The 27,790-nt window shown below is 39.3% G+C and overlaps 1 protein-coding gene across 2 annotated transcripts in view; it reads right to left on the reverse strand.

The window, feature by feature from the left end:
* LOC127968992 (cGMP-dependent protein kinase 1) overlaps positions 1-27,790 on the reverse strand; it is a 161,029-nt gene that overhangs the window by 50,556 nt on the left and 82,683 nt on the right. For both annotated transcript variants that reach the window (XM_052570535.1, XM_052570533.1), the window contains exons 4-5: positions 5,509-5,614; positions 3,309-3,372 (exon numbers count right to left, since the gene is read on the reverse strand). In XM_052570535.1, coding sequence (XP_052426495.1) covers positions 3,309-3,372; positions 5,509-5,614 — 170 coding nt within the window. The remainder of the gene's footprint in view (positions 1-3,308; positions 3,373-5,508; positions 5,615-27,790) is intronic.

Raw genomic sequence — 27,790 nt, forward strand, 5'->3', positions numbered from 1 at the left:
TCAGCAACAGCTGCCACTCATTACCCATCCACTATATAATGGCTTGTCTCACGTCCTGTGTTTGTGAGATCGTTGTTTCATGTCGTTATGTTTACCCCCGTCTGGCTCCTGTGTAGTTTGAGTTGGATGTCTGTGTTTCCCCAGAACCTCATCCACTCTCCGCACGATCACTCAGCCACGGACACTTACCTTCGGCTCTGTTCCCCGCAGTTCCTGTGCCACTCTCTCCTGCTGCCTCACGCCGTCAACACCCGGATTCCTCACCTTCTCTCCACTACCGTCTGGACTTCTCACTGCCTAAACCATCCCTCTGGAGTGTTGCTGTATCATCGTCTTTGTGTGTCTTTGTACCATAATCTCATCCTCTCATTAAATACTTGTACTCGCTATTGTTTCCAGACTGTCCTTTCACCAACCGTCACATTTATTTGCCCTCTGGTTTGTGTTTCGTGTAGCTCATTTATTAGATCATTGCGTTATACCTTGATATGTAATCATGCTATCATGTGTTCGATCCCAGGGAACAGACGTGAGCGAAAATGTATGTGATCAATAAATCATAATTTTGCATGATTTCTGTGAGGGTTAGGTTTAGGGGTGGGGTTAGGTATGGTCATTCGAACGAATAAGCCACCTACAGTAGTAAAATATGTAGGAAATACTGTGAGATCGGTGTAAAACGGCCACACATTGCATTTAAATAAACGTGCGTTTTGATTGGTAATGACGTTATACGTCAATTCATGACGACAGATGCAACGTGAAACTGTCATTATTTTTACACCGCTAGTGTAAAACTTTAAAACTTAAAAATAGGTCATAATAAATGCTTGCACAAACGACCTATATGGTCGTTTTTTGTTGGAGGACAGGCTCTGAAATACACAAACCAGGATTTCTGGCATCAACCACAACCATGCCACATTCAAAAATCTTAAATCATCTTTCTTCCTCATTCACATCATCTTGACCATGCCTACAGTACGTGTCTAAATGCGCTGGGCTGTGATTGGACGTTAAGTTTTTGGCATTAACATGGCAGTGAAGAGATGTACTTTATAAACTGGTCAGTGAGATATATATGAGTGAAATGCAAAAGTATAAAAATATTTCATATTGAATAAATCACTGACGGAAAAATAAAAAAGAGTGATTTCTTTGCAAAGCAGTGAAATAATTTTTGCTAATGTGCTGGGAAACACTGAAAACTAGGCTGTGACTTGATGTTTATTATGCTAGGACACCAGCTGTGTTGTAAACACAAGCCTATGAATTTATGAATGGCCTTCAGGCATATAAGATTAAAGACAAAGCAATTTTAATTCATTGATGCAATCTTAATTAACAAAGGATGTCACGAGGCTAGTCTGTTCCATTCATTAATTTCCCCAAATTATGAAAATGAACAATAATATAAAAGAAGCTAATTTTTTCTATTTTTTACTTATTACTTATTGTCTATACTTGAGAACAGCCTGTCATCAGCAATTTGGTGTCCTTTGTTTCCTTAACAAAATAAATGTTATTCTGTGTGGGAATATCCTTTGAGCAAACTCTCTCTGACTCAATAAGCTCAATGTGTGCTTTGTCAACATGACAAATTGAGCTCATATAGGTAACGACAAAAAAAAAAAAAAAAAAAAAAAAAAAAAAAAAAAAAAATTTTCCCAAGCAAATATCAAAATTTTTGCAGAACAAATGCCTTCAAGGTGAAGGCAGTTATGCTCTTATATTTCATAAGGTGAACCCTCATGACAACATATCTGATGATGTTGTTTATTGCCTAGGGCAATGGATATAATTGTTCATGGCCTATTTGAAATGGAGTGAAAATGAACTGCATGTACATACCCTAAAACCTACATCTAGGCCTCCTAAAACTACAAAAAAAAAATGGACTCTGAGGCCAGTAGTTTCCACCAGGAATATAATCGGTAACTTAACATAAGACTTAATCATAAAAAAAAGCATTTTCATTACTTTGAATAAAGCAAACACTAATAAAAAAAAAAAAAAAGGAAATACTTTTCAATAATTAATAATTAATGTCTTTAACTTTTTTTTTAAATAAAGATAAAAAAAATACCAAAAGCTAAAAATGTATATATATATATATATATATATATATAGAGAGAGAGAGAGAGAGAGAGAGAGAGAGAGAGAGAGAGATACATTTTCATTTTTATTTCATTTAATATACTTTAATTATAATTAAAGCTGCGGTAGGGAACTTTTGATGCTCTAGTGGTTAATAAACAGAACTGCTTGCGTCTTGCGGAAGAACATTGTAGCCGGAACTACTTCTCTCTGTTTATGTCTATAAAGAATCACAAAGGTACTGGGTTACTCCGCCGCGGTACCCCCCAAAGCAATCTAAAATAGTCCGAATATAAACACTTATTATAGGTGTACCCTAGTGATTCAGGCAAGCTTAAAACACGGTTTGGAAAATGGATTCATGGTGTACTCGCTTATTATATACATTTTTCTACATTTTGAACACAAACAAAGTTACGGACCGCAGCTCTGATTGGTTGTTTTTTACCGGGAGCAATGGAGTTTCTGCAAATGGCAATCGGACCACTGGGAGGAGCCAGAGGAGCTTGATTTTTTTCACAGATTATCTGTCTCATATTCTACTGTCAGGACATAATGACAGGTTTAATAAATATGTAAAAAATATATTTTTTTTACAAAATGTTCCCTACAGCACCTTTAACTGTTATAGTATGTCAGTGATACTAAAATAACACTGGTTTCCAATATCAGTTTCTGGAAACTGAAATGCCACTCATCTCCATAGAGATATAGATTTTTAGTCAAAATATATGAAATGTTCAATAGAAACCAACCATGAGCTCCAAAAATCTTTACTAATGACATGTGCTGCTGTATAGGTCTCTTATCAATGTTTGTTTTGTGTTTTCATGTTTAATTACAAAATATTCAATAATCCTCAAGAGATATCCATCAAAGTTGCTGTTCACATTGAAATTAAATCATTGGAAACAGCTCACCAGTGACCATCCTCTCCGATGTAGCACAATCCTATTTTCACGGAAATAACAATATTCAATAACATGTCAGCGAAATATAAATAAATAAAAAATGCTCCCGGTGAATCCTTTAAAATAAATACCCTTTTGGATTAAAACCTTTGATATTTAATGAATAACAACCCAGTAAAATATGTTTAATAGAGAATGGAGCCTAAACTTCTTGTTGTGAAGAATCACAAAGTACTGTGAGTTGACTGGCTCTTCTGAGAAAATACACCATGTTTTATACAGCACAGTTCAGTGGCTTACCTCCTCCATCACATCAGCTAGCTTGCTGAGTATTTCTTCTGGAAGGCCTTGGAATGTCGGAACACTGTGAACAAAATAAAGAGAAAGTTTGAGGTTTTGTGAGTTTCAAAAGAACAGGTTGAGAAGGAGGAATCCATCATTATTATGAAAATAATTTAGTAACATCAGAAACAAACTCTATGAAATCCGTGAAAGCTGGTAAATGAACAGTGTAAATGTATGCAAGAAGCTGACGAGCACACTTTTGCATTCTCAGAAATAATGTCTCGGGCTGAGGTGTGTGTGGACTATTCGTGGTTTTCATAATAAAAAATAAAAAAAAGAAAGAGCTGCCAATCATTTTAAATAGCTAAGAAAACCAGTCAACCAGAAAGAATTTTACTGGATAAAAAATGTCTCAGCTGACTCTCAGTAGAATGAAATCTCTGAATTAAACATACACAGATTTCCAGATTTCAATTAGCTGGGGGACATTAAAGACAACATTACATCAAAACTGACTCTGCATACTTTTTTTTTTTTTTTTTTATCTTTCTTATTTGCTCTGCCTCTGACACTTGAAATGTTTATTCTCAGATGATTTCAATGAACCAATCAGATGAAACTGACTATAGTGTTAGAAAATAAACGTTGTTCTATGTGTAAAAATGCATTTGCATTTTTTAAAGTGCCATACAGTTTGCTGATAAGTGAATATGGTCTTTTTCATATAACATCTGAAACTCCTCAGAGGATACAGTACAAATTACATCTATTTCTACAGTCACATTGTCCGTGAGGGGCATCAACATATTGATTCTGAACACTTCTTCTCTCGCTGCCCCATCTAGCTCACAGGAATCATACGTTTCCTCCAAAAACCAAGTTCTTTCTGTTCCTTGACATCATCAGCCATACGGACTCCAGTAAAGCTGGTTTGGGGCCTCTGGGGAAATTTAATTTTATTGCAAAATGACATTTCTTTAGAATCCATGATTGAATGATTGTTTAAAAAAAAAAAAAAAAAAAATCAAACAAACCCTGACCTCTTCCTTCAATGATTCAAAAATCCATTACGTATGAAACCACGACATTGTTTTATTTCTGTTTTCAGACCACAGTTTATTTGGTGTGCACTAATGCTATTACTATTGGTATTACTTTGGGTTAGAGGTTTCTCACAACTCATCCTTCATTGTTTGTACTGTATATAAATGATGCATCAAAGTATGTGGTTTATTTTATTTAATTCCGCCTATCAGAAGATAAAACTGGCAACAACTACAATAATGCCTACAGCAATTTCACCCTGTCAAGCCCAATGCCCACAAGACCCACAAAACCTGATAACAAAGGTTTTCATAAGGGTCCTCGGCATACTTTGAAGTGGGCTTCAAGGCTTACTTAAAATTATTTAAACTCAAATTTAAATAACTCAAATTAAGATAATTCACTAACACTTTAGTTTAGGGACCAATACTCACTATTAACTAGTGGCTTGTTAGCATGCATATTACTAGCACATTGCCTGTTTATTTGTACTTACAAAACACATATTAGTGCCTTATTCTGCACAACCATTTTAGATCGTCCCTTAATCCGAAAAGTAAAAAACTACAGTACTAACTATTAATAAGCAGGAAACTCCATTATTACATATGGCAGTAGACATTATTGGGGAAAGAACTTAAGGGTGAATGCATTTTTATGGTGGACTGATTTTTCAATCAATCAAATTGATTTTCAATGATAAAAATAAGAATGTTCTAATAAAGCAAAGCTATTCATAAACAGCTCATGGCTAAAAATCTATATTTTCTGAATAAGTGAGTGGAAGGAGATGAATTAAACTCAAACAAGCAGAGTGAATCTTAAGCAACAGCACTCTAATCATTATTTGCCCTCTGCCTACGTCTAACAAACACACACTTTACTTTCTTCAGAAAAGAAACTGATGAAATATAACGACAGTTGATTAGACACATTTGAGAGTAATATGCCATTTCACATTCCAAAATATTACAAACAAAACCCATCACCCGGGAGATTAACGTCACACAGGGCAAAGGACAGCGAGTTATCTGTGATTGTGTAACCATTCACTTCAGTGTTATTCATTCACAATGGAAATCTATTTATTTGATTGCATACTGGTGAGGGACAGACCTCCTCCATCAGGGGTTAGGAAGAATAAATAGAAGTGAATGAAGAAGCAGCCCACCTCTTCAGAAACTCCATGTACTCTGCATGCTTGATGAGTCCGGTCCTCATCATGATGGTCTGGAAACACTGGCGGTCGATGGCCCATAACTTCACATTTGTGAGGGCTGGGAAACAAAATATAAGAATAAATAAGCAAATAATACCCACATGCACATGTATCTAACCAAAACTGTTGTTATTATCTTTATCTGCTTGTCTATTAATTTTCAATTACAACTATATATAATTTTACAAGTATATATTAGTGCTGTCTAATGATTTATCGCGATTAATCACATCCAAAAATGGTTTTCCCTTTACGTAATATATAGAGTATGTGTGTCACATGTATGTTCCCGTTTAGTTCCTGTTTGTCCATATTTGGTCCTTCCTGTTCCTGTCCCCATTTAGTTCTATTAGTTCCAAGTGTTGCTCATTATTAGTTACCCTCCTCAGCTGTCGCCCCCTTGTTATCTGCCCTATTTGAGTTCTAGCCTGTTCTGTTCTCCCTCGTCTGGAATGGTTGATTTTAACCCTTGGTGAATTTAAAGGGTGAATAAAGCCCCCCCATAGCGAATTAATGCGTTTTTATAAGATACATATCCAGATTTCAAATGTAATAAACACTTTGTTTTATCACTTCTGCTGACTGTGGGGAACTGGAAGATGTACAGGAGTATGTTGTAGTTCATCAGCACTGCGTTGTTAGTGACGGGCATGGAGAGAGAACAAAACAAAACACCGGTTATGGATTAGAAGCAGAAAACAAGGATTTGTAAAGAAAAACGTCTGAGGAACTTTGTTTCCTTTGCTCCGAAATTTCCCAGAGATGTGCGCGCGCGAGACACTATGATACAGTACATCTTCCATCTGCATGTCTTCTGATTCCCAACAGTCAGTAGAAGTGAGAGAAAAAGTGTTTATTATGTTTGAAATCTGGATATTTATCTTACAAAAATGCATGGATTTGCTACAGGGGAGCTGTATGAGGGATGTTTTATTACAGATGCACGCACTTTATTTCACGTCTTCTGAACTGTTGACTACAAACACCCACTTATCCATTTAAAGGCGTGGAAGAGCAAGGACAATTTTTAATATAACTTTGATTGGATAATACTGAAAGAGGAAAGTCACATACACTTAGAATGCTTCAAGGGTGAGTAGAAGATGGACGAATTTTCATTCTCAGTGAACTAACTCTTTAATTTAGTAATATGCATATGAGAGTCATAGTATCACTTCTAACTATTAATTTAAATTAATTTTTAATTAATATTAATTTCTAACCTTAATTGTAAATTTTCATAATTATTTATTACATTTGGGTGAATAAAGAAATTGATATCTAGTGCAGAAATAGAAGAAAATTCCCTTCAGTCTGAAAACAGTACATGGAAAACCTCAGTCCATCTAAAGAATGATTTGCAGAGAAATGTCTAGCCTACCTCAACAAAACCCAAAACCTCTATCATCTTTTAGAGTCACTGTAACTCACTTAGTTTCAGCCTAATTGATTTTGCAGTCAGGGAATGCTGTCAGAGTTTAAGATAAAAGGTGCATTTCTCCATGGTGACAGAGGCATAAAATGGTTGTCACTCAATGACATTAACAATATATTACTTGCCCTCTACGACGTGCCTTCAGGAGGGGGCAATTGCCAAATTATTTTTAGATGAAAAGGCCCGTTTAGCCCTCAATATCTGGCAGGTCTATGCAATATATTAGCATAAACTTCCTTCAAAACAACTATATTGTTTGTAGCTGACTCATGGGGCCACTTTATAAGCATTATTATAAGCATTATAAAGCAAGACTTTCCTCTACAGATTCCGGTGTTCTGATTTTTGAATGATTAATTATGCAAGTGTTGATCACAAAATCTTCAAAGCAGTAATGAAGATAACACTTTATTGTAGGGTCTCTTAACTAGTTGCTTATTAGCATGCATATTACTAGAATAATAGCCATTTATTAGTACTAATTAAGTACATACTAATGCCTTATTCTACAAGACCTTATTCGACATCCCTTATCCTACCCACTGCCTAAAATTAACAACTACCTTACTAACTATTAATAAGCAGCAATTTAGGAATTCATTGAGGGAAAAGTCATAGTTAATAGTGAATAAGTGTTCCTTATTCTAAAATGTTACCGAAAAGTTAAGAAAAGAATATTGGTATGCTATTTAAAATAGGCTATTCTCTAAAGACCAGCAAGATATTTGAAGAACAATATACTAAACGGCTTTAGTGCTTGAAAGACCGTAATGATAGCACATCTACGGATGAAAACCCATGCAATCACATGAAATAGCAGTTCAAGTGTTTCCCACACAATAAGGCCTTATTTAACAAGAATGCATTTATGAGCATGCATCATTTGCACACTCATGCAGTGAGCACAAATGAAGCTTGTACAAGAAACAGTTCTCAAAGACCATTTTCAAAACAAAATTCACATTCTCTGGTCATTTGGAGAACAACAGTTACGGTCATGTTAATAAACCTTCTCACGTAGAAATGGTCAATGTGCTTCTTAATGAGAGCATTGTTTTAATGGTTTTAAAGCCATTAGGTACTGACCAATTACAATAGATTATTATACAGTTAGTCTTGATCAGTCAAGATTTCCAGAGTGGGCATTCTTAGAATATGCAAAAACTATTCTACAAGCCTGAAAGAGTCTTGCTTTTGTTGCAACCTTTAAAACTTTAAAACCTACATAATTATTTACAGATTTTAAATAACCATTAGGGTTGGGTGATTTATTATGATAAACTATATTTGTAGAGATGTTGTTGACGATATAAAAGGCATTAATATTGAGATGATTTTGCATGTTGTAATAAAAAAAAAATATATAATAATAATTTCAGAGAAAACACAGACACACTAATTCACATGTACATTTTACAAGTGTACTGCATATTAGTGTTTATTAAAATGTTATATTGTGCATATTAATGAAAAGTTAATTTAGTTATAACTGCACTATAATTAAATATAAATATAAATATAAATATATATATATATATATATATATATATATATATATATATATATATATATATATATATATATATATATATATATATATATATATGTATGTATGTATGTATGTATGTATGTATGTATTTATTTATATTTAATTATAGTGCAGTTATAACTAAATTAACTTTTCATTAATATGCACAATATAACATTTTAATAAACACTAATATGCAGTACACTATATATATATATATATATATATATATATATATATATATATATATATATATATATATATATATATATATATACAGTAGATTTCAAGATTGGGAGAAGGTCATTCATGCTTTCATCACATCGCATTTAGATTATTGCAACTCCTTGTATTTGGGCCTTACTATATATATATATATATATATATATATATATATATATATATATATATATATATATATATAATATGTATACACACAGACACACAGACACACATTTTGTACAAATTGTCTAGACCATATGAATCAGGGAAAATGTAAAATATATATATATGATTTAGCAAAAACCATACAAATTTGTAGGATTAGCCACCTCGTAAAATATGTACGAATTGCCATGAAATTGGGTTGAAAAAAAGTATAAAAAAAAATTTAATCTTCATAAAAGCAGAAATATCTCATATATGTGTGTCTTTGTGTGTGTGTGTGTGTGTGGCCATGTATTTATTTACTGTGTCCTTAACTATACTTGCTTTAATTTCATAACTACTTGGCAAAATTGTTCTATATTATGAATATAATTTCAGGGCTGATATATACATACTGAGATATATATCACACACCATCAAAAGGCAAAAAAACAAACGAAAAACAATGAGATCATAATTGTTGTTAACACGTTTTAAGACATGAAAATGACAAAGTTTGAGAACAAGCTGTTCTCCAGATGACTTAGGGCTGCTGTATAGTACATTATAATAACTGACAGCAGTGTATGCAAATATTATTGGCAACCGCAATTAAGACAAGTGGCCTGATGTACGATCCCAATTAAGATGCTGCTTTTAGGGCAGCTGCTTTTTTAGATTCGAGAATCAAGATTAGAATATAAAATACTTCATCAAACAATAGTGGACAGGCTCATTTTGATACAAAATAAACAGAACATTGCCGCTTGGCTGCTCTTGGACTGGAATGTCTTGTTTAATCTGAATGTGCCGCACAGCTTTGGGCTTCTAATTATCCATGAATCCAAATCAAAACCATTTCCCAGCACCTTATTAAATCCTGGCTGAGTGCTCCCTCTGTCTCCGCCTTCACTGGGGAGCAAAATGTAAGACAGAAAATTAAACGTCTTAAAGCTGTCTGTCTCTCTGAGTGGTTTGATCACAAGCCACGTTGTTGTTCCTGTCATTTGGATCCGGCAAACCCTCCATTCACAGGGGGAAATCTATTCCAGTGGAACCTTTACAATCTGATTATATAACACAAGCTTCTTTTTGATCCCTTGATTTGACGTTGATTAGTGGGATGTTGATTATGCAGTCATAAATCTAACTCAGATGCTAAGAATGAAGAGAACGGATCAAATGCTCTTTGATGCTCTTTCATGAGAGGGTTTGTTCTGCCAGTGTGCTTTTATACAGGTGTGCAATTACTCTATATAAATATATCATTAGAAGCACAGACAGGCCTCTCTAACATTTTTCCTCAATGCAAAATACAATTAGTCAATGTAATGTTAAATTAATTTTCAGAAATCTTCAGCGATGCATGGACCAGTTCTCTGAATGATTTATGAAAGGACATCAATAAGATTCCGTTATAAGATACTGGACCCTTGCAACATTGTGTCCTAGCCAGATAAAATGACGAGCAATAAAAGCTCCAGTTTCCTGTAAAGTTGTCATGATACCAAAAATTCAGTATTTCGAAATTCTCAACGATTTTCGAAAAAATTTTTATTCACAGCCAAAACTACACTCTTAAAAATAAAGGTTCCAAAAGAGGGTTTTCACAGCAATGCCATAGAAGAACCAGTTTGATTCCCCAAAGAACCTTTCAGTGAACAGGTTTTAAAACCAATTTTTATTTTTTTTTATCTTAAGAACCCTCTTCCACTATAAAGAAACTTTTGTGGAATGAAAAGGTTTGGTTCTCTGTGAATCCATTGGTGTCAATAAAGAACCTTTATTTTTAAGACTATAATATGCTACTGTAAAAAGGTTCTTTGGGAAACCCAAAATGTTTTTTATATGGCATAACTGCAAAAAAAAAAAAAAAAAAAAAAAAAAAAAAAAAGGTTACTTAGAGTTAAACATTTTTATAAAATATACAACTTGAAAAGTTGATTCTGATTGTCTAGAAATCATGTAGTAAAACTGTTGAATCACAGTCAATCACAAACAGAAACTTGTCATTGCTTTCCACACACACACACACACACAAAAAAAAAAAACACTACTGAAAAGCTACATTATATTTCTAAGGAACAAGATATTTACGACGCTGTGTCTAAGTAATTGAACTCACTTCACTGGAGAGACACTGCACAGATGCAGATAATTCACACGCACAATCTCTCATTTGCTAATTCATTTAAATTAATGTAATTTTAGCTACTTCATTTTTCTTGCAAATTCTACATTTAACAACCTGATAAAATAGCTAACTCTAGTCAAATGTTGTCTTACAAACATTGATCCTTAACTTTTAATTATTTATTTATTTATTGAAGTTTACTTCAGAGATGTAAAAAAAAAAAAATGGTTTAATGAACACTTACATATATATATATATATATATATATATATATATATAAATATATATATATATATATATATATATATATGCACATCAACGATGCAGACACATCAATAAGTATAACTAATGCATGTTCAAATTCCCCGCTGCCGTAATATTAACAGTTTTATTAAAATGCTACACACGACCTATGTGACGTCTGTTTTTATATTGTTTATCAACAGTATACATTTTTATACTGTTTGGATTTACTAGACGAGTAGACAGATATGAATGTTTATTCATAACCATACTGGAAATAAGTAAATATTGTTAGCTGATGCTAACTGTCTAGATAATAAGCTTGCTAGTGCAAAATTGAGGTAATAAAAAAATAAAAAATAAAGTCCAAATATTTTTCTTCAACCACCTAGATAGATTACATCTAGGGGAAAAAATAAGGATGTGATGTTCAGAACATTGTTATAACTACAGTAATTATCAAAGTGGGAAACGATGCCCTCTGGAGCCATTTGGCAAGGGGTGTTTTTACACCACAGACAAGGTTTGAGAAGAAAACAAATCATTATGAAAATATAATTATATTTTCCTTCTTCCTAACTTCAAGCCTTATTCTCATGTCATATATAACTGTGATATTCTGCAAAACAAAAAACTTTAAAACACTTTTTTTCTTACTAGTGAAAATCAGATTGTTTTCTCGCAGGTACATCCCAGTGTAAGCTTCATGATAAACATCACTCTAGTCAACGCAGTCCATATCAAGAACAAAAATATATATTTTGAGCAGTTTGATTATAAAAAAAATATGTGCTAATATGAAATTAAATTAAGTAGCCTATATAAAATTGCTAAATCTATCTTTCGGTACTTTTTAACTTAAATACATAAAAATAGAATACTTTTTTACTTTCACTTGAGTAAAATTGAAAAAGAAGTACTTTTACTGGAGTAATATTTCATTATATGTATCTGTACTTGAATTGTGTACTTCGTCCACCACTGGTACAGTGCCATCAGAAAGTATTTATACCCTTTTAATTTTTTTTCACATTTTGTTATGTTGCTGCCCTTTGTTAAACTGCTTTAAATTACTTTTTTTCACACATCAATCTGCACTCTATACATCATAAGCAAAAAAACTGTTTTTTTAACAGCATTGCAAATTTATTAAAAATAAAAAAATTAAATAAAATGATTCGATTGCATTGGTATTCATACCCTTATCTGGATCAGTTGAAATCTAGCTCAGGAGCATTTATATTGCATATAGATGTTACTAAACGTCCAATGAAGTTAACCTGTGGCAAATTCAATTGAATGAGCATGATTTGGAAAGGCACACGAACCAAAATCGAGCACTGAGGTCAAAAGAACTGCCTGTATTGCTCAGAAACAGTTTTGTGTCAAGCCACACATTGGGGGAAGAGTTCAGGAAAAAAAATCTGCTTCATTAGCTCTTGTTCTTAACTACTTACAGTGTTTCAGGTTTTTTTTTTTTGTGTGTAAATTTACAAACTTGTGACAATTGTTTTTGCTAGATATAGGCAAGATATATATTAATTTCTTCATCATTTATCAGAGCAGATCAGAAGAAATTCAACATTACATTAATTTCTCACCAATAGATCATATCCGCAGTGAATGGATACTAGGGCTGCAAGATATTGGGAAAAAATAAACAAAAATTCTGCGATATGTATTGCGATATGAAATCTAATCTATTTTTTTCTTACAAACAAAAATGGGGTGAGCACACTTACATTCTCATTTTAAATTATTTAAACATCAGAGTATTATTTAAATTAGAGTAAATTATTTTTTTTGTAACTTTAGGATATGGTTTGAATTGTTAACATATTAACTAACATGAACTTACAATGAACAATACTTTTGTTACTATATTTATTAATCTTTGTTTATATTAGTTTATTAAAACAAAGTTAATGTACTGCGAAGAAACATTACCAAACAATGAACAGCTATGTTAACAAATACTGTACAACTTTTGATTTCAACATTGAAGGCTTTAGCCTAAAGTACAGTTCCCTTTCAGTCGGTCACTCTCGATGCCACGTCGGTGACCGACGAATATGGTAATGCACATTGGCATGCAATTATTGCATCCAGCTGCCGCTGATCACTGCGTGAGTATTAGAAGGCAGCAGGTGCAATGCATTTCAGCTTTTCGCTTCGGAGCCGAGCATTAGTATTGCTCTGCTCAACTGTGTCTGCTGTGAACTATGAGTTCAGCACACTCTCGGAAGCTTTGTGTGTTGGTGAGACGGCGCTTCAGTGATGGACGTTCATTTGTCGAGTGGATTGCACACTTCAGGCTGCACTACCCCTGTCGTGTTGCAAGTGGCCAATTACCCTGTGCGCCTCAGCATTAAAAGAGCATTTCCTAAAGAGCAAGTTTCTCTAAAAGAGCTTCACGGGTGCGTCTTTGTAAAGACGATGGATCGTCCCTATAAGGATGCCGTTTCACCCGTGCGTTTCTGGGTGCGGTCATTACCTGGCAACGGGTGATGGTCACGATCGCAGCCAAACGTGTCTGGGCGTCGAGCAAGCTGAGGTGGCTTTCGTGGATGAGTCTTGTTCTCACTGCGGGAATATGACCATCTCGGAGCTGCGAACCAGGCTCCGCTACCTTCAGGGGGGCGGAGTCCCGTTGCCGCGGCCGCGATCTGGGGCTCGTTCTGGTGGCCGACAGACAAGAACCACTTCTTTCCAGAAGTGTGTGACGAGCTTACCAAGTCGTAGACGGCACCTTTTACTGCCAGAAACCGGCCGGTGGGTGCAAAGCTGCTCAGGTAGATCTGTTTGCTGATCCAGAGACCTCTCACTGCCAGTTGTTCTACTCCCTGCCCGAGGGAACTCTTGGCACGGATGTACTGGCACACAGCCTGCCACGGGACCTACGCAAGTATGCATTTCCCCCAGTGAGCCTTCTCACACAGACACTGTGCAAAGTCCAGGAGGACGAGGATCCATATTGGGCCATGCGGACCTGGTTCCCCGAACTAGAGCTCCTTGCGACAGCCCCTCCTTGGCCAATTCCTCTGATGAAGGATCTACTGAATCAGAGATGGGGCACCATTTGTCACCCACGTCCAGACCTTTGGAAACTCCATGTCTGGTCCCTGGATGGGACGCGGAGGTTCTAGGTGACCAACCCCAAGAGGTAGCAAACACCATCACTTCGGCAAGAACACCATCTATGAGACACGCTTACGCCTTGAAGTGGAACCTGTTCGTCGAGTGGTGTTCTTCTCGCCGAGAAGATCCCCGAAGATGCCCGATTGCGGTCGTGCTGTCTTTTCTGCAGCAAGGGCTGGAGCGAAGGCTGTCTCTCTCCACCCTCAAAGTCCAGGTTGCTGCTATTGCTGCGTACCATGACCCTGTGAATGGGAAGTCTTTGGGTAAGCATGACCTCATCGTCAGGTTCCTTAGAGGGGCCAGGAGGTTAAATCCATCACGGCCCCCCGTACACCCTCTTGGAACCTGTCTCTAGTGCTTAAATCACTAGAGCAAGGCCCAATTAAGCCTTTGCATTCAGCTGAGCTAAAGTTTCTTTCATTGAAAACTCTGCTCCTGCTTGCACTGGCCTCGACAATTCGTGCTTAGAGTTCAGGCCAGCTGACTCCCAGGTAATCCTGAGGCCCCAGCTTGGCTACGTGCCCAAGGTTCCCACTACACTCTTTAAAGACCAAGTGGTGAACCTGCAAGCGCTGCCCCTGGAGGAGGCAGACCCAGCCCTGGCTTTGATTTGTCCCGTCCGAGCATTAAGGTGCTACGTAGACCCTGCACAAAGCTTCAGGACCTCAGACCAGCTCTTTATCTGTTATGGAGGCCGGCAGAAGGGGAGTGCCGTCTCTAAACATAGGATGGCCCACTGGATTGTGGATGCCATAACCCTGGCTTATCAGGGTCAGGATGTGCCCTGCCTGTTCAGGTTGCAAGCTCACTCAACTAGAAGTGTTGCATCCTGCTGGGTGCTGGCTCGTGGCGCCTCGCTGACAGATATTTGTAGAGCTGCTGGCTGGGCGACCCCTAACACATTCGCTAGGTTCTATAGCTTTCGTGTAGAGCCGGTATCCTCCTGTGTTCTCAGCTCAAACGGGTAGTGGCACTGAGAGGCCCCGGTTAGAGTCAGCTTGGTTAAACTACTCCAGAGTGTCCGTACTGTAGACCCTGTTGAGATCCTCCATCACCCTAAGCAGCTGGACGCGGCGGAACGTCAGGTGCCAGGCCTTCATGCTGTTTCCGTGAGAACCATGGAAAGGTGGGTTCCATATTGAGACCTAAGCGGTACTCGTATGTGTATAGTCCACGGTATAGCCTTAGAGCCCGTGTTTCTCCGGCAGACTTCTGCCTTCCCAAGGGGGTTTTTAATCACCGCAAATTTCTCCGTATGCTCCTAAACGGATGCTATATGTGTATTTGCCTCTGAGACCTCCTTCCGCAGCATCCCGGTTCCAAGCGGACCAGGTAAGTTTTCCCAGTGTTATCTAATCTCACCCAGCGAGGTAGTGCTTTGACAATGGTGAGAGGAGCTACTTGTTTTGAGCCCCGGCCTACACCTAATAGGGGCGCAGGCAGCTCGGACAGGGCACTGGAAGGGGCAGTACCCATGGCGCTTTGATAGGGATCCCATATTCGTCGGTCACTAACGTGGCGTCGAGGGTGAGATACTGAAAGGGAACCTCTCGGCTACGTATGGTAACCCTCGTTCCCTGAAGGAGGGAACGGAGACACCACGTCCCGTCGCCATGGTTGCTGTACCGCCGCTGAGCTGCCGGGTCCCTCGGCTCCTCAGCAAAAAACTAGAATGCATTGCACCTGCTGCCGTCTTATACTCATGCAGTGATCAGCGGCAGCTGGATGCAATAATTGCATGCCACTGTGCATTGGCTCGTTTAGTTTACACTCGAAGTAGATTGGTCTATCGAAGCGATATCCCATATTCGTCGGTCACCGACGTGGCGTCTCCATTCCCTTCTTTCAGGGAACGAGGATTACCATACGTAACCAAGACGTTTAGTAATAGTAAATGTTAAATAATGTTGTTAAATAGTTTAATAAAAAGAACATTATTGTAAAGTGTTACAGATGTTTTTTATACACCAATTCAGACGTCTCGTGAGTTCAGTGTTAGACAGGTCAGTTGTTCAAACCATTCATTAAATTGAATCGGTTCAAATGAAACATTAGTTCGCAAATCAGACATGTACGGCACGCGTTGTGTAATTATCTCTGCAGTTTAGGACAAGATCGCACAAGATTTGACAACACAGAAAACATTTCATCACTGGATAGTTTTTTTTTTTTCAACACCAGCGTGTCAATTGATTTTGATTAATATGCGCGAGGGAGAGAGAGCAAGACAGTGCTCGAAGTTGATTGAAGTCAGTGAAGGTGAGAGTGCACGCTCTCTCTCTCTCTGCTCATTCTTATATGCGCTTATAGTGATGTTTTGCTGCAGGCATCCCGAGTTCAAATCCAGGCTTGAGGATGTTTCCTGATTCTGTGACCCTCTCTCTTTGCCATTTCACTTCTTGTCAGCTCTGATCTGTCCTATGCTAATAAAAAAAATAAAAATAAAACAAACATAAACAAGTTCTTATTTGTCTTGAAGAATGTAGAATGTAGAATTTTAAACAGTTTAAACAGAGAGTCGCTGGTAACTTCACTTAAATGGCACTTACTAAAGACACAGTGTAATGTGCAGTGCCTGATGTCAAAGAGTTCATCTGCAGAGATTTTTTTTTTGTAGTAGCCATTTCTTTAATAATGAAATGCAGGTCACATTTGAGGTCAATTACTACCAAAGACCATTAGCATATCAAATAAGACACAAGCAATTAAAGCACTGCCTGCCCAAAAAGACTATCGACGAGAACGCCTTCACTCAAGCGGCACATATTAATTCTGTCGTGGGACTTTTTTTTATCACTCACTCCGTCACTAATGTCAGCAGCAGTGACACAAGACCACCAATTGAATCTTCTTTCTCTTTAGAAAATGGGCAACACTAAGGATGGCGAGACCATTATACTGAGAGAGAGAAGAAAGGTTTGAATGCTCTTTTGTATCTAGAAATAGTTAGTATTGTGCAGCCTGATTTTTAATTGAGGTTGCTTTTCTGGCCATGAACCACACACTAGGACAGGAAGACACATTTAACTGACACGTGAAGAAAATTACCACGATGCAATCTCTTGATAAAACCTGGATAAAAACGTGTGCCTTCACTTAATACAAAACTTCTTTACATTTCTTTGAAAAGTCTTTACACAACGTCAACAATTGGGGATTAAAAATATTCAAATATTGGTATACGTGCTGTTCATTTTATATATTAATAACGGCTAATTCTAAAGGAGGATGCCTTTCAAGAAGTGCACTGTGACATTTCTTGAAACACATTTATTTGCAGCACAATTGCACTGAAAAAAAAAGATGAAAAAGATAAAATGATTTTCACTCAGAAATTGCTAGTCAATACCACAAAGAATTACAACGAAGTTGTCAAGTAACACAATTAATTAAGCATGAAATTGCAAAGTTGCAAAGAAACAAAGTAGAAAGACTGAAATTTGTAAGATTTTTTTTATAGTATGTGCAATTAAAGCACAATTATTTGTTTGTTTTCATTTGGAATACTTTTGAAATATTAATACATTTAAGATAATATATTATATATATATATATATATATATATATATTAGGGCCGGGACTCGATTAAAAAAAATAATCTAATTAATTAGAGGCTTTGTAATTAATTAATCGAAATTAATCGCATTTTAATTGCACATAAATATTTGACCTGAGAACAGTGCGAAGTAATATTTTTTCACATGGATTTATAGTATCCCATTGAATAATGACTGAATACATAAGCTTAAGCAACAAAATATTGTTTATTTTTGTTCAACCAAGTCTAGCAGACCAGTGCAATGTTTGCCATTAATTGTAGCAATAGCATATTTAGAAACAATTTAGAAATAGTACATTTCAGAAATTCAGGAAGCTTATAAGTGCTGGAACCTTCTGTAAAGTGTTTTTTAAGTAATACACAATACTGTCAATTACATTCAGAACATTGGAAACACTGACTATTAGAAAACATCTCTCTGTTGCTTCAGAGGCCATAACATACTAAGTCCAACTCTCAATAACCTTGGCCAAAACAATAAAGAGTTCAACATAAACTGTTGCACCAACAAAATAATACATAGTTCAACATAAAGTGTAAAGTCCACGCTAGCTGCTATATGTTTTGCGTTGAGGTGATACTTGAGGCTCGATGTGCGCTGCGGTGATATGCGAACGCTAGTTGGTGCTTCAGTATAATCGGTCCGCCGAAACTCATCCAGTGAGAAACGTTCGGCGGTGCAAAAATACGTTATTAAAAATGCGGCAAATTTTGTTACAAAACAGGCAAAATCTGTAACTAATTAATCTTAATTAATGCGTTATTTTTTCTGTAATTAATTAATCTCAATTAACGCGTTAAAGTCCCGGCCCTAATATATATATATATATATATATATATATATATATATATATATAAATATATATATATATATATATATATATATATATATATATATATATATATATATATATATATATATATATATATATATTGTATAGTAGTGTCTCTCGGTTTTATCAAAAATATTAGACAGCAAAATACTGTTTTCAATGTTGATAATAATAGTAATAAATGTTTCTTGAACAGTAAATCAGCATATTAGTATGACTTCTGAAAAATCATGTGACACTGTAGCTGAAAATTCAGCTTTGCATCACATAAATACATTAAAATGTTTAAATATATTGACAAAAAAAAAATTACACTCTCTGCATCATGTCAGATAATTGATGAATTGGGATCCCTACCAAAGGGCCACAGATAATGCCCCTTCCATTGTCCTGGGGAAGCCTCGTGCACACCTTCTTTTTATTGTATACCTGGGCTTACAGCAAGTAGACCAGCTACTGCTACTATGGCACCACCCACTCAGTAAGAATTGAGTGAGGGCCTGGCTCCAGACGCTCCACCACATCTGGCTGCCGAGCTTGACAGGGTTTATGATATGGACTTTCTGGAGTGGACTTAGCATGCCGAAACCTAAAGCAGGGGCCTCTCAGTGCATCTACCCATTTGAGGTGAGAACACAGGAGGATACCAGCTCCACATGAAGGCTATAGATTCTAGTAAATATGTTGGGGGTCGCTGACCCTGTCGGCGAGGCACCACAAGCCAGCGCCCTGGAGGATGAAACACTTCTAGTAGAGTAAGCTCATAACCGGAGCAGTCAGGGCACACCCTGTGCCTGGAAACCCAGTGTGATGGCATCCACTATCCAGTGGGCCATCCTCTGCATAGAGATGACATTCCCCTTCTGCGTAGCATCTCAATGCCCAGATGGGACAAATCAAAGCTAGGGCTGGGTCTGATTCCTCCAAGGGCAGCACTTGCAGGCTCACCACCTGATCCCTCTAGGGAAGTGGTTCTCAACCCGCGGCCCGTCACGAATTCAATTAAAAAATTGAGCATCAGAATGGACAAATTCGATCAACATAGGCTACATTTGTGAACGCACATTTTCTGCAATGTTGCGCATCAGGTCATGGTTCTGTGCACCTTACAGACTGCATCTTCAGCCTCTGTTAAACTTTACGCGTCCCCGAGTCCGCTATGGACTGCTAGAAAGACGTGACATAAAAATCGAGTGCGTGCGGAGGCTCTGAGAGGACAAAGGCGCCTCCCATTTTTAATGACCGCACGGACAGGTGAGCGTGGTCAGTAGGCTTCAAAAGCACAATTGCACATGTACAGGCAGTGTGAAGAAGCTCATTGCTACTCAAACCTGTGCAATCAGTCAATAAAATAATATTTTAGATATCCATTAGATATAGAGAGCACCTGGAGATCTCCTACCCTCCTCAAAGAAGTAATGGCCAACAAGAAAGCTACTACTGCTGACAGGCCGGCCTCTCGCTACTGTGCCTTCTCAGGGGCCAGTCCCACAGTTTCCATAGTTTGGGCCGAGGGTAAAGTATTGAGCCCTCTGTCTGTGTCAGCAGGTCCCTTCTGATGGGAAGCTCCCATGGAGGACCATCCAGGAGTAATATTATGTCCAAGAACCATACTCGGGCCAGCCACACTGGGGCTACCAATAATAGACTGATGCCGTTGCGACGAACCCTCTCTAGAACTCCTTGGAGCAAAGTGATCGGGGGAAAAGCATACAGCCTCGGCCACGTCTGTACCATGGCATCCAACCCCAGTGGGGCTGGATGTGTGAGGGAGAACCACAGTGGACAGTGAGTAGTCTCTCGAGACGCGAATAGATCCACTTCCACTGGACCGAACCTCTGACATATTGATTACACCACCTCGGGATAGAGTGTCCATTCCCCGGGCCTCAGCCCCTGCCTCGACAGGATGTCTGCTCCCTGATTTTGATTCCCTGGGATGAATGTTGCTCTGAGAGACAACAATTTCCCCTGGGACAAAAAGAGGATCTGATGCACCAATCTGCATAGAGGGCGAGACCTCAGACCCCCTTGATGGTTAATATAGGCCACCACCGACATATTGTCCATCCTCACAAGGAAGTGATGACCCTTGAGATCCGGCAGGAATCTCCAAAGAGATCGGAATACCGCCAACATTCCCAGGCAGTTTATATGCCAGGAATAATGATGGTCCTGCCATAGACCTCTCGTAAAGGTCTTTCCGGCTTTCCGGCGACATGACACTCCCAGCACGGGACCTTGGGACAGAAACCAAGCTCTCTTCCACATAGATAGGGAACGAAGGCATCTGCGCATAACCCTGATCATGCGAAATGGGTTTCCCCTCAGGGAGAACCCCTTGGTTTTCAACCACCACTGCAATGGCCTCATGTGCAGGAGAACGAATAGAATGATATTGGATGCTGCTGCCATGAGACCTAACACTCTCTGGAAATGTTTTACAGTGATGGCCTGACCTAGTTTTATCCTGGTCACCGTGGCCTGGTCACCGTGGCAGGAGACAATTGTGCCTGCATCGTGATCGAATCCCACACCACTCCCAGGAACCCGGTTCTCTGGGCTGGTGCCAACATGCACTTTTTCGTGTTGAGTTTCAATCCCAGGCTCTGGATGTGGGCAAGGATAACATCTCGATGCCAAACTGCCAGCTCTTGTGACTGGGCTAGAAACAGCTAGTCGTTGATATAATTGAGAACCCTGATACCCTGAAGCCTCATCGGTGCTAGAGCTGCATCCATACATTTTGTAAATGTGCGAGGGGAGAGAGCTAGGCCAAATGATAGAAACCCGATATTGGTACGCCTCGCCCCGAAGGCTACCTCTGGAACTTCTTGTGAGATGGAAGGATGGAAATGTGGAAGTATGCGTCCTTCAGATCTATCATGACAAACCAGTCCTCGGATTGAATTTGGTTCACGGTGATGGGAATAGTGAGCATCTTGAACCTGAATCTCCTCAGAGACCGATTCAAGTGCCTGAGATCTATAATTGGATGCAACCCCCCATCTTTCTTGGGAACTAAGAAGTAGCGGCTGTAGAACCCAGACTCCCTGTCTGGAGCAGGAATACGTTCTATAGCCTCCTTTACAAGCAGAGAGTTTACGTCTTGTTCCAATACCCAACTCTTCTCCGGGTTGACTACAGTCCAGACAACCCCGTTGAACTTTAGCGGGCGGGAACTAAACTGTAGTCTGTACCCCTTCTGAATGTTGCGCAGAGCCCAAGGAGAAATATTCCTGAGATTTTTCCATGCATAGAAATACTCTACTAAGGAGACCAGCCTCTCAAGGCTGGCCTTGGGTATTAATCGGGATTCATTCTTGGCCCCCTGACGCAGTTCAATGTTCCCTCGAAGGGGAACAATTCAGCGGGATTGTTCTTCAAGTATTTCTTATTTTACTGTTTGCTTCACGATGAGTGGAATAAGACATAATTCACCCCAAAAAGATGTGATGTGGACTACCTCAGAATATGAGATTTGGATGTCCTCAGAAAAAAAGAATGAAGCCTTTTATTCAGCAGAGATCATAAACATGAGTAAATCTTATACTTAATAAATAAATAAATAAAAAACCCGCCGAATTGTCTGGACTCGACGACACCATCTTTTCTTCAAGTGACCGAGACGGTAAATTGGACTGGTTTTCCTTTGATAAAAGTACACTGGATAAACATTTAGGTGATGAACACATTTAGAAATTACTAACTGCGAGTATTTTGTCAGGTTTAGTGTCAAGTATGTGTTCGTGAGGTGCAGAGATGTATGTTACAGAAGAGTGAAAGTTTCTCATGCCGGTTCGGTTTCCTGAAAAAAGGTGATTAACGTTAACTTACGTGTATAATAACTTTTTTGTTATTTATTATTGCAAGTTATTTATGCTTTACGCTTGACGTTGAAGACTGAAGCAGCTAACGTTACATTTGGTAGGTTTTCTATTCCAATGAGAGAATTCATCAAATGGTAAATGTTTTTTATGTTTTTTAAAACACTGAGTGCTGCATTTCGCTGTTTCCATGCTTTGAAATGGTAATAGTAGGAGTGTTGCACAGTGCATCGGCACTTCAAAAGTTTTGTGATTCTCAGAAATGAAAAATGTCTAGATTCCTACATTTATTAGTATCGATACTTCAAAGAATGACTGCTTTCCAGATTTGTAGGAGACATATTTCATATTGGTGTGTGCAAAGCATGCTTGCAGTACCTCCCTTTGGACGTCTGTGTTTTTTCTCCTCACCCAAGCAGCAAAAAAGCACTACAGCGAGATGGCTGCCTTAGTGGCTTTACTAAACTGATTTGGCTTTACTAAAATGTGTGCATAATCGCAATAAATAGTTTAAATAAATTGTTCAGATGTAGTTTTCACATAACGTGTAAACATTTTACTAGTTAGACTTTTTCCAAACTATAATTTCAGACTAAATGTATAATCAAGTGAAAAATTACGAGGTTTCAATAACCATATACACAATTACGCCATTCAAAAGCTTGATGTAAATAATATAAATGTAACAAAAAATTTAAATGTAACAAATTTAACAAACAATGCTGTTCTTTCAATTAACCCCCCCCCCCACAAAAAAAATCTGAAAAAAGTATTCTCAGCTCTTTTCAACATTAATAATAATAATAATAATAATAATAATAATAATAATAATAATTATTATTATTATTATTGTTATTGTTATTATTATAACAAATGTTTATTTTTAGATTTAGAAAATCAGATTGTTAAAAGGATTTCTGAAGGATTGTGTGATTTGAGTAATGATGCAAAAAATTCAGCTTTGAAAGTCAGCTTTGATTCTTCCTAATAAACTGTTTAACTGCACTTGCAAGTGAATATTAAATTATGTTGTGGAATAATTAAATATATTCTAAATAAACTACAAACATACAATTATATATATTTATTTTGTTATTCTTACTTGTTACTCTTCCCTCTCATACACAAACCTGACTGAAAGGATCATTATGCAGCTCATTGTCACGTGCGGTGATGCAGGAACGAGAAGAGATCCAAGTGCAGGTATGATTCTTTATTAAGGGTAATCCAATCGGGTAAACAAGCCAGGCAGGGTCAAAACCAGAAGATCCAAAACAAAACATAAACAAACAAGACACGAACGCAAGGCAAGGCAAGGCAAGGCAAGAATGACGGACATGAAATAACTCTGACATTAAACAAGGACTCCGTAACAAAGACAGAAACAAACCAGGTATTTATAGAAAGGTGCAAACGATGTAAATGGGAACACCTGAATACAATGAACAGTGACGAGTACCAACAAGACTAGTTGGAATTGTAGTTCTGAAGTGGGGTGACGATAAGGGGAAGTGAGACCTCTAGTGGACACCCAGGGATACACAGACCAGACACTGTGACATTACCCCCCCTCTAAGGAGCAGCTTCCAGATGCTCCTCAGACACAAAAAACAAACCAAAAAGACCAGGAGGGCGGCGGACAGGTGGAGGTTCAGGGGGAGGGATGGAGGACCAGACTAACTGAAGGGAACAGACAGAAACATAACAGAAACCAAGTACACAAAACAGAAATCCATGAAGGGCATGTTGAGGCGCCCACCAGGGCGGAGCAGAGGACCACCACAGCCGTGTGGTCAGGGCGGAAGCCCCCCAGGACAGAGCAGAAGACCAACACAGCCATGGGGTCAAAGCCAGAGCCCTCCAGGGCGGAGCGGAAGACCACCACAACTGTGTGGTCAGGGCGGAGCAGAAGACCACCACGTCCTCGTGGTCCTGCCAGAGTCCCCCAGGGCGGAGCGGATGACCACTCGACTCCGGAGAGTCCGCCGGAACCTGACTCGACTCCAGAGAGTCCGCCGGAACCTGACTCGACTCCGGAGAGTCCACCGGAACCTGACTCGACTCCGGAGAGTTCACCGGAACCTGACTCGACTCCGGAGAGTTCACCGGAACCTGACTCGACTCCAGAGACTCCACCGGAACCTGCCTCGACTCTGAACTGTCTGTGGAGACCTGAGGCGCCTCGGCTTCGGGCACTGCCTCTGGAACGGTCTCGGTCACGGCATCGGGAACGGCCTCGGGCACCACCTCGGCATCGGGCACCACCACCTTGGCCTCCGGAACAGCATCGGGCACCACCTCGGCCTCCGGAACAGCATCGGGCACCACCTCAGCCTCCGGAACAGCATCGGACACCACCTCGACCTCCGGAACAGCATTGGGCACCGCCTCGGCATCGGGCACCACCTCGGCCTCCGGAACAGCATCGGGCACCACCTTGGCCTCCGGAACAGCATTGGGCATAGCCTCGACCTCTGGAACAGCATCACGGGCACCACTTCGGGAACGACCTCGGGCACCACCTCGGTCACGGCATCGGGCACCGCCTCGGCATCGGGCACCGCCTCTGCATCGGGCACTGCCTCTGCATCGGGCACCACCTCCGCCTCCGGAACAGCATCGGGCACCGCCTCGTTCACTGCATCGGGAATGGCCTAGGGCACCGCCTCGGGTACGGCAGCGGCCCACTCAGGAACGTCCTCCTGGACGGCAGCGGCCCACTCGGGAACGGCAGCGGCCCGCTCAGGAACGTTCTCCAGGCTTTGAGGAACGGTAGAAGCCTGTCTCCTCGTCCTCCGCCCTCTACGATGGCGAGTTGGTGGCACCTGGACTGGCAACTCAGATGTTGAGTCGGCCATGTTGTGCTGTGGCTCTAAGCTGGCGACCATCTTGGGCTGTGGCGCTGGACTGGCGGCCATCTTGTACTGTGGCGCTGGACCGGTGGCCAATTTGGGCATTGGCGCTGGGTTAACGGCCATCTTGTGCTGTGGCGCTGGACTGACGGCCATTTTGTGCTGTGGTGCTAGGCTGACGGCCATCTTGGGCTGTGGCGCTGGAACGGTGGCCAATTTGGGCATTGGCGCTGGGTTGGCAGCCATCTTGTGCTGTGGCGCTTGGCTGGTAGCCACCCTGGGCAGTGGTGCTGGGCTGACGACCACCCCGCCGGAAGAGACAGGAGTGGCTGGGGCATCCCACCGACACCGATGCTGCAGGTAGCGCACGAATTCCCAGAATTCCAGTGTCTCTAACTGCGCCATCTCCTCCTGAGACACTGGATCATCCAGCCTCCCACTGAAATGGTCTTAAAGGGCCACATCATTGTAGCCCATGCCCTCGGCCAGGGACCAGAACACTTGAGCCAGGGCACCCACTTCATTGCCCTCTTGGCGGAGGGCGGTCAATAGAAGATACCTTGTTCTCTGCTCCGCCATCTTGGCTGGGGAATGGAAAAACGACATACCGCTGGATCTCGTGTTGACGGAGTCCTTCTGTCACGTGCGGTGATGCAGGAACGAGAAGAGATCCAAGTGCAGGTATGATTCTTTATTAAGGGTAATACAATCGGGTAAACAAGCCAGGCAGGGTCAAAACCAGAAGATCCAAAACAAAACATAAACAAGACACGAACGCAAGGCAAGGCAAGGCAAGGCAAGACAAGGCAAGGCAAGGCAAGGCAAGGCAAGAATTACGGACATGAAATAACTCTGACATTAAACAAGGACTCCGTAACAAAGACAGAAACAAACCAGGTATTTATAGACAGGTGCAAACGATGTAAATGGGAACACCTGAATACAATGAACAGTGACGAGTACCAACAAGACTAGTGGGAATTGTAGTTCTGAAGTGGGGTGACGATAAGGGGAAGTGAGACCTCTAGTGGACACCCAGGGATACACAGACCAGACACTGTGACACTCATTATCGAGTCTTGGTCTTCTCAGGTGTAAATCAAAATGATATTCATGATAGTTGACGCCTACTCGCATATGACTTTTACCAACAAAAAGTGTCTTAGAAAATGTAAATCAATATATTGTTCTCTGTAAGTGAGTAAACAAGATGATTTTCACATAATTTAGAAATAAACATTCTATACTACAAGCAGTTCTCAAAAGTCCCGGGAACCAATGTTCTCTATGTGTTTTATTGTCTTATTCAAGTGATTTAACATTTTTAGTTTTTCACTAACCACGCATAACATTTTCTCAAAAAACACAATCATGTAAATACAGGCTGATCAAATATTAGGTAACACTTTAGAATAAGGTTCCATTAGTTAATGTATTAATTAACATGAACAAACAATGAATAATACATTTATTACTGTATTTATTCATCTTTGTTAATGTTAGTTAATGAAAATACAGTTATTCATTGTTAGTTCATGGTCATTCACAGTGCATTAACTAATGTTAACAAGCACAACTTTTGATTTAAATAATGCATTAGTAAATGTTGAAATTAACATGAACTAAGACTTATAAATGCTGTAGAAGGATTGTTCTTGCTTAGTTCATGTTAACGAAAGTAGTTAACTAACATTAACTAATGGAACCTTATTCTAAAGTGTTACCAAATATTATTATAGCCCAGTTTGTCCTGATTACAGTGAGATTAGACTTTAGCCATTTAGATGTTTTTAAGAAACTGAAAAAAGCACAAATGTCAGGGCATGACAAAACTTCTCCAGGCCCAAAAAAACCCATGAGACCTCAGAGGGTTAAAGTGCAGAGATTATGCAAGACTACTACTAAACTAATTCCCACAAGCCTTTGCCTCACAAGTATACGTGCATGAGACAGGCTTCTCGGTATCAGAGGACAAATTGAACTCATCAGACTAATTTTTGGCTAACCGGCAGACTATATTCTCTTGCCTATTTTCAGCTATCAGTAATGTCTACAGAGACCAAAATGAGCCTGACCAAAAAATAATGATTGATATTGCAAATCAAATTAGAGATTAAAGCACCTGACTCCCTTAAGTGTTCACCAATCACAATGTGTTTTGAAGATGCTTCATTCTCTTAAACATTTTGGTCATGATTATGTAAAAAATTTCCATCAACAGCATCCCATGTAAGAACACCAAAACTGCAGGGAAGATGGTAATTCGTTGCATAAATTCGGTCTGGTAAATGACATTTACTAGGTTCATCCCAAAGCAAA

Source organism: Carassius gibelio, chromosome B12 (assembly GCF_023724105.1).
Source record: "Carassius gibelio isolate Cgi1373 ecotype wild population from Czech Republic chromosome B12, carGib1.2-hapl.c, whole genome shotgun sequence".
Lineage (NCBI taxonomy): Eukaryota > Metazoa > Chordata > Actinopteri > Cypriniformes > Cyprinidae > Carassius > Carassius gibelio.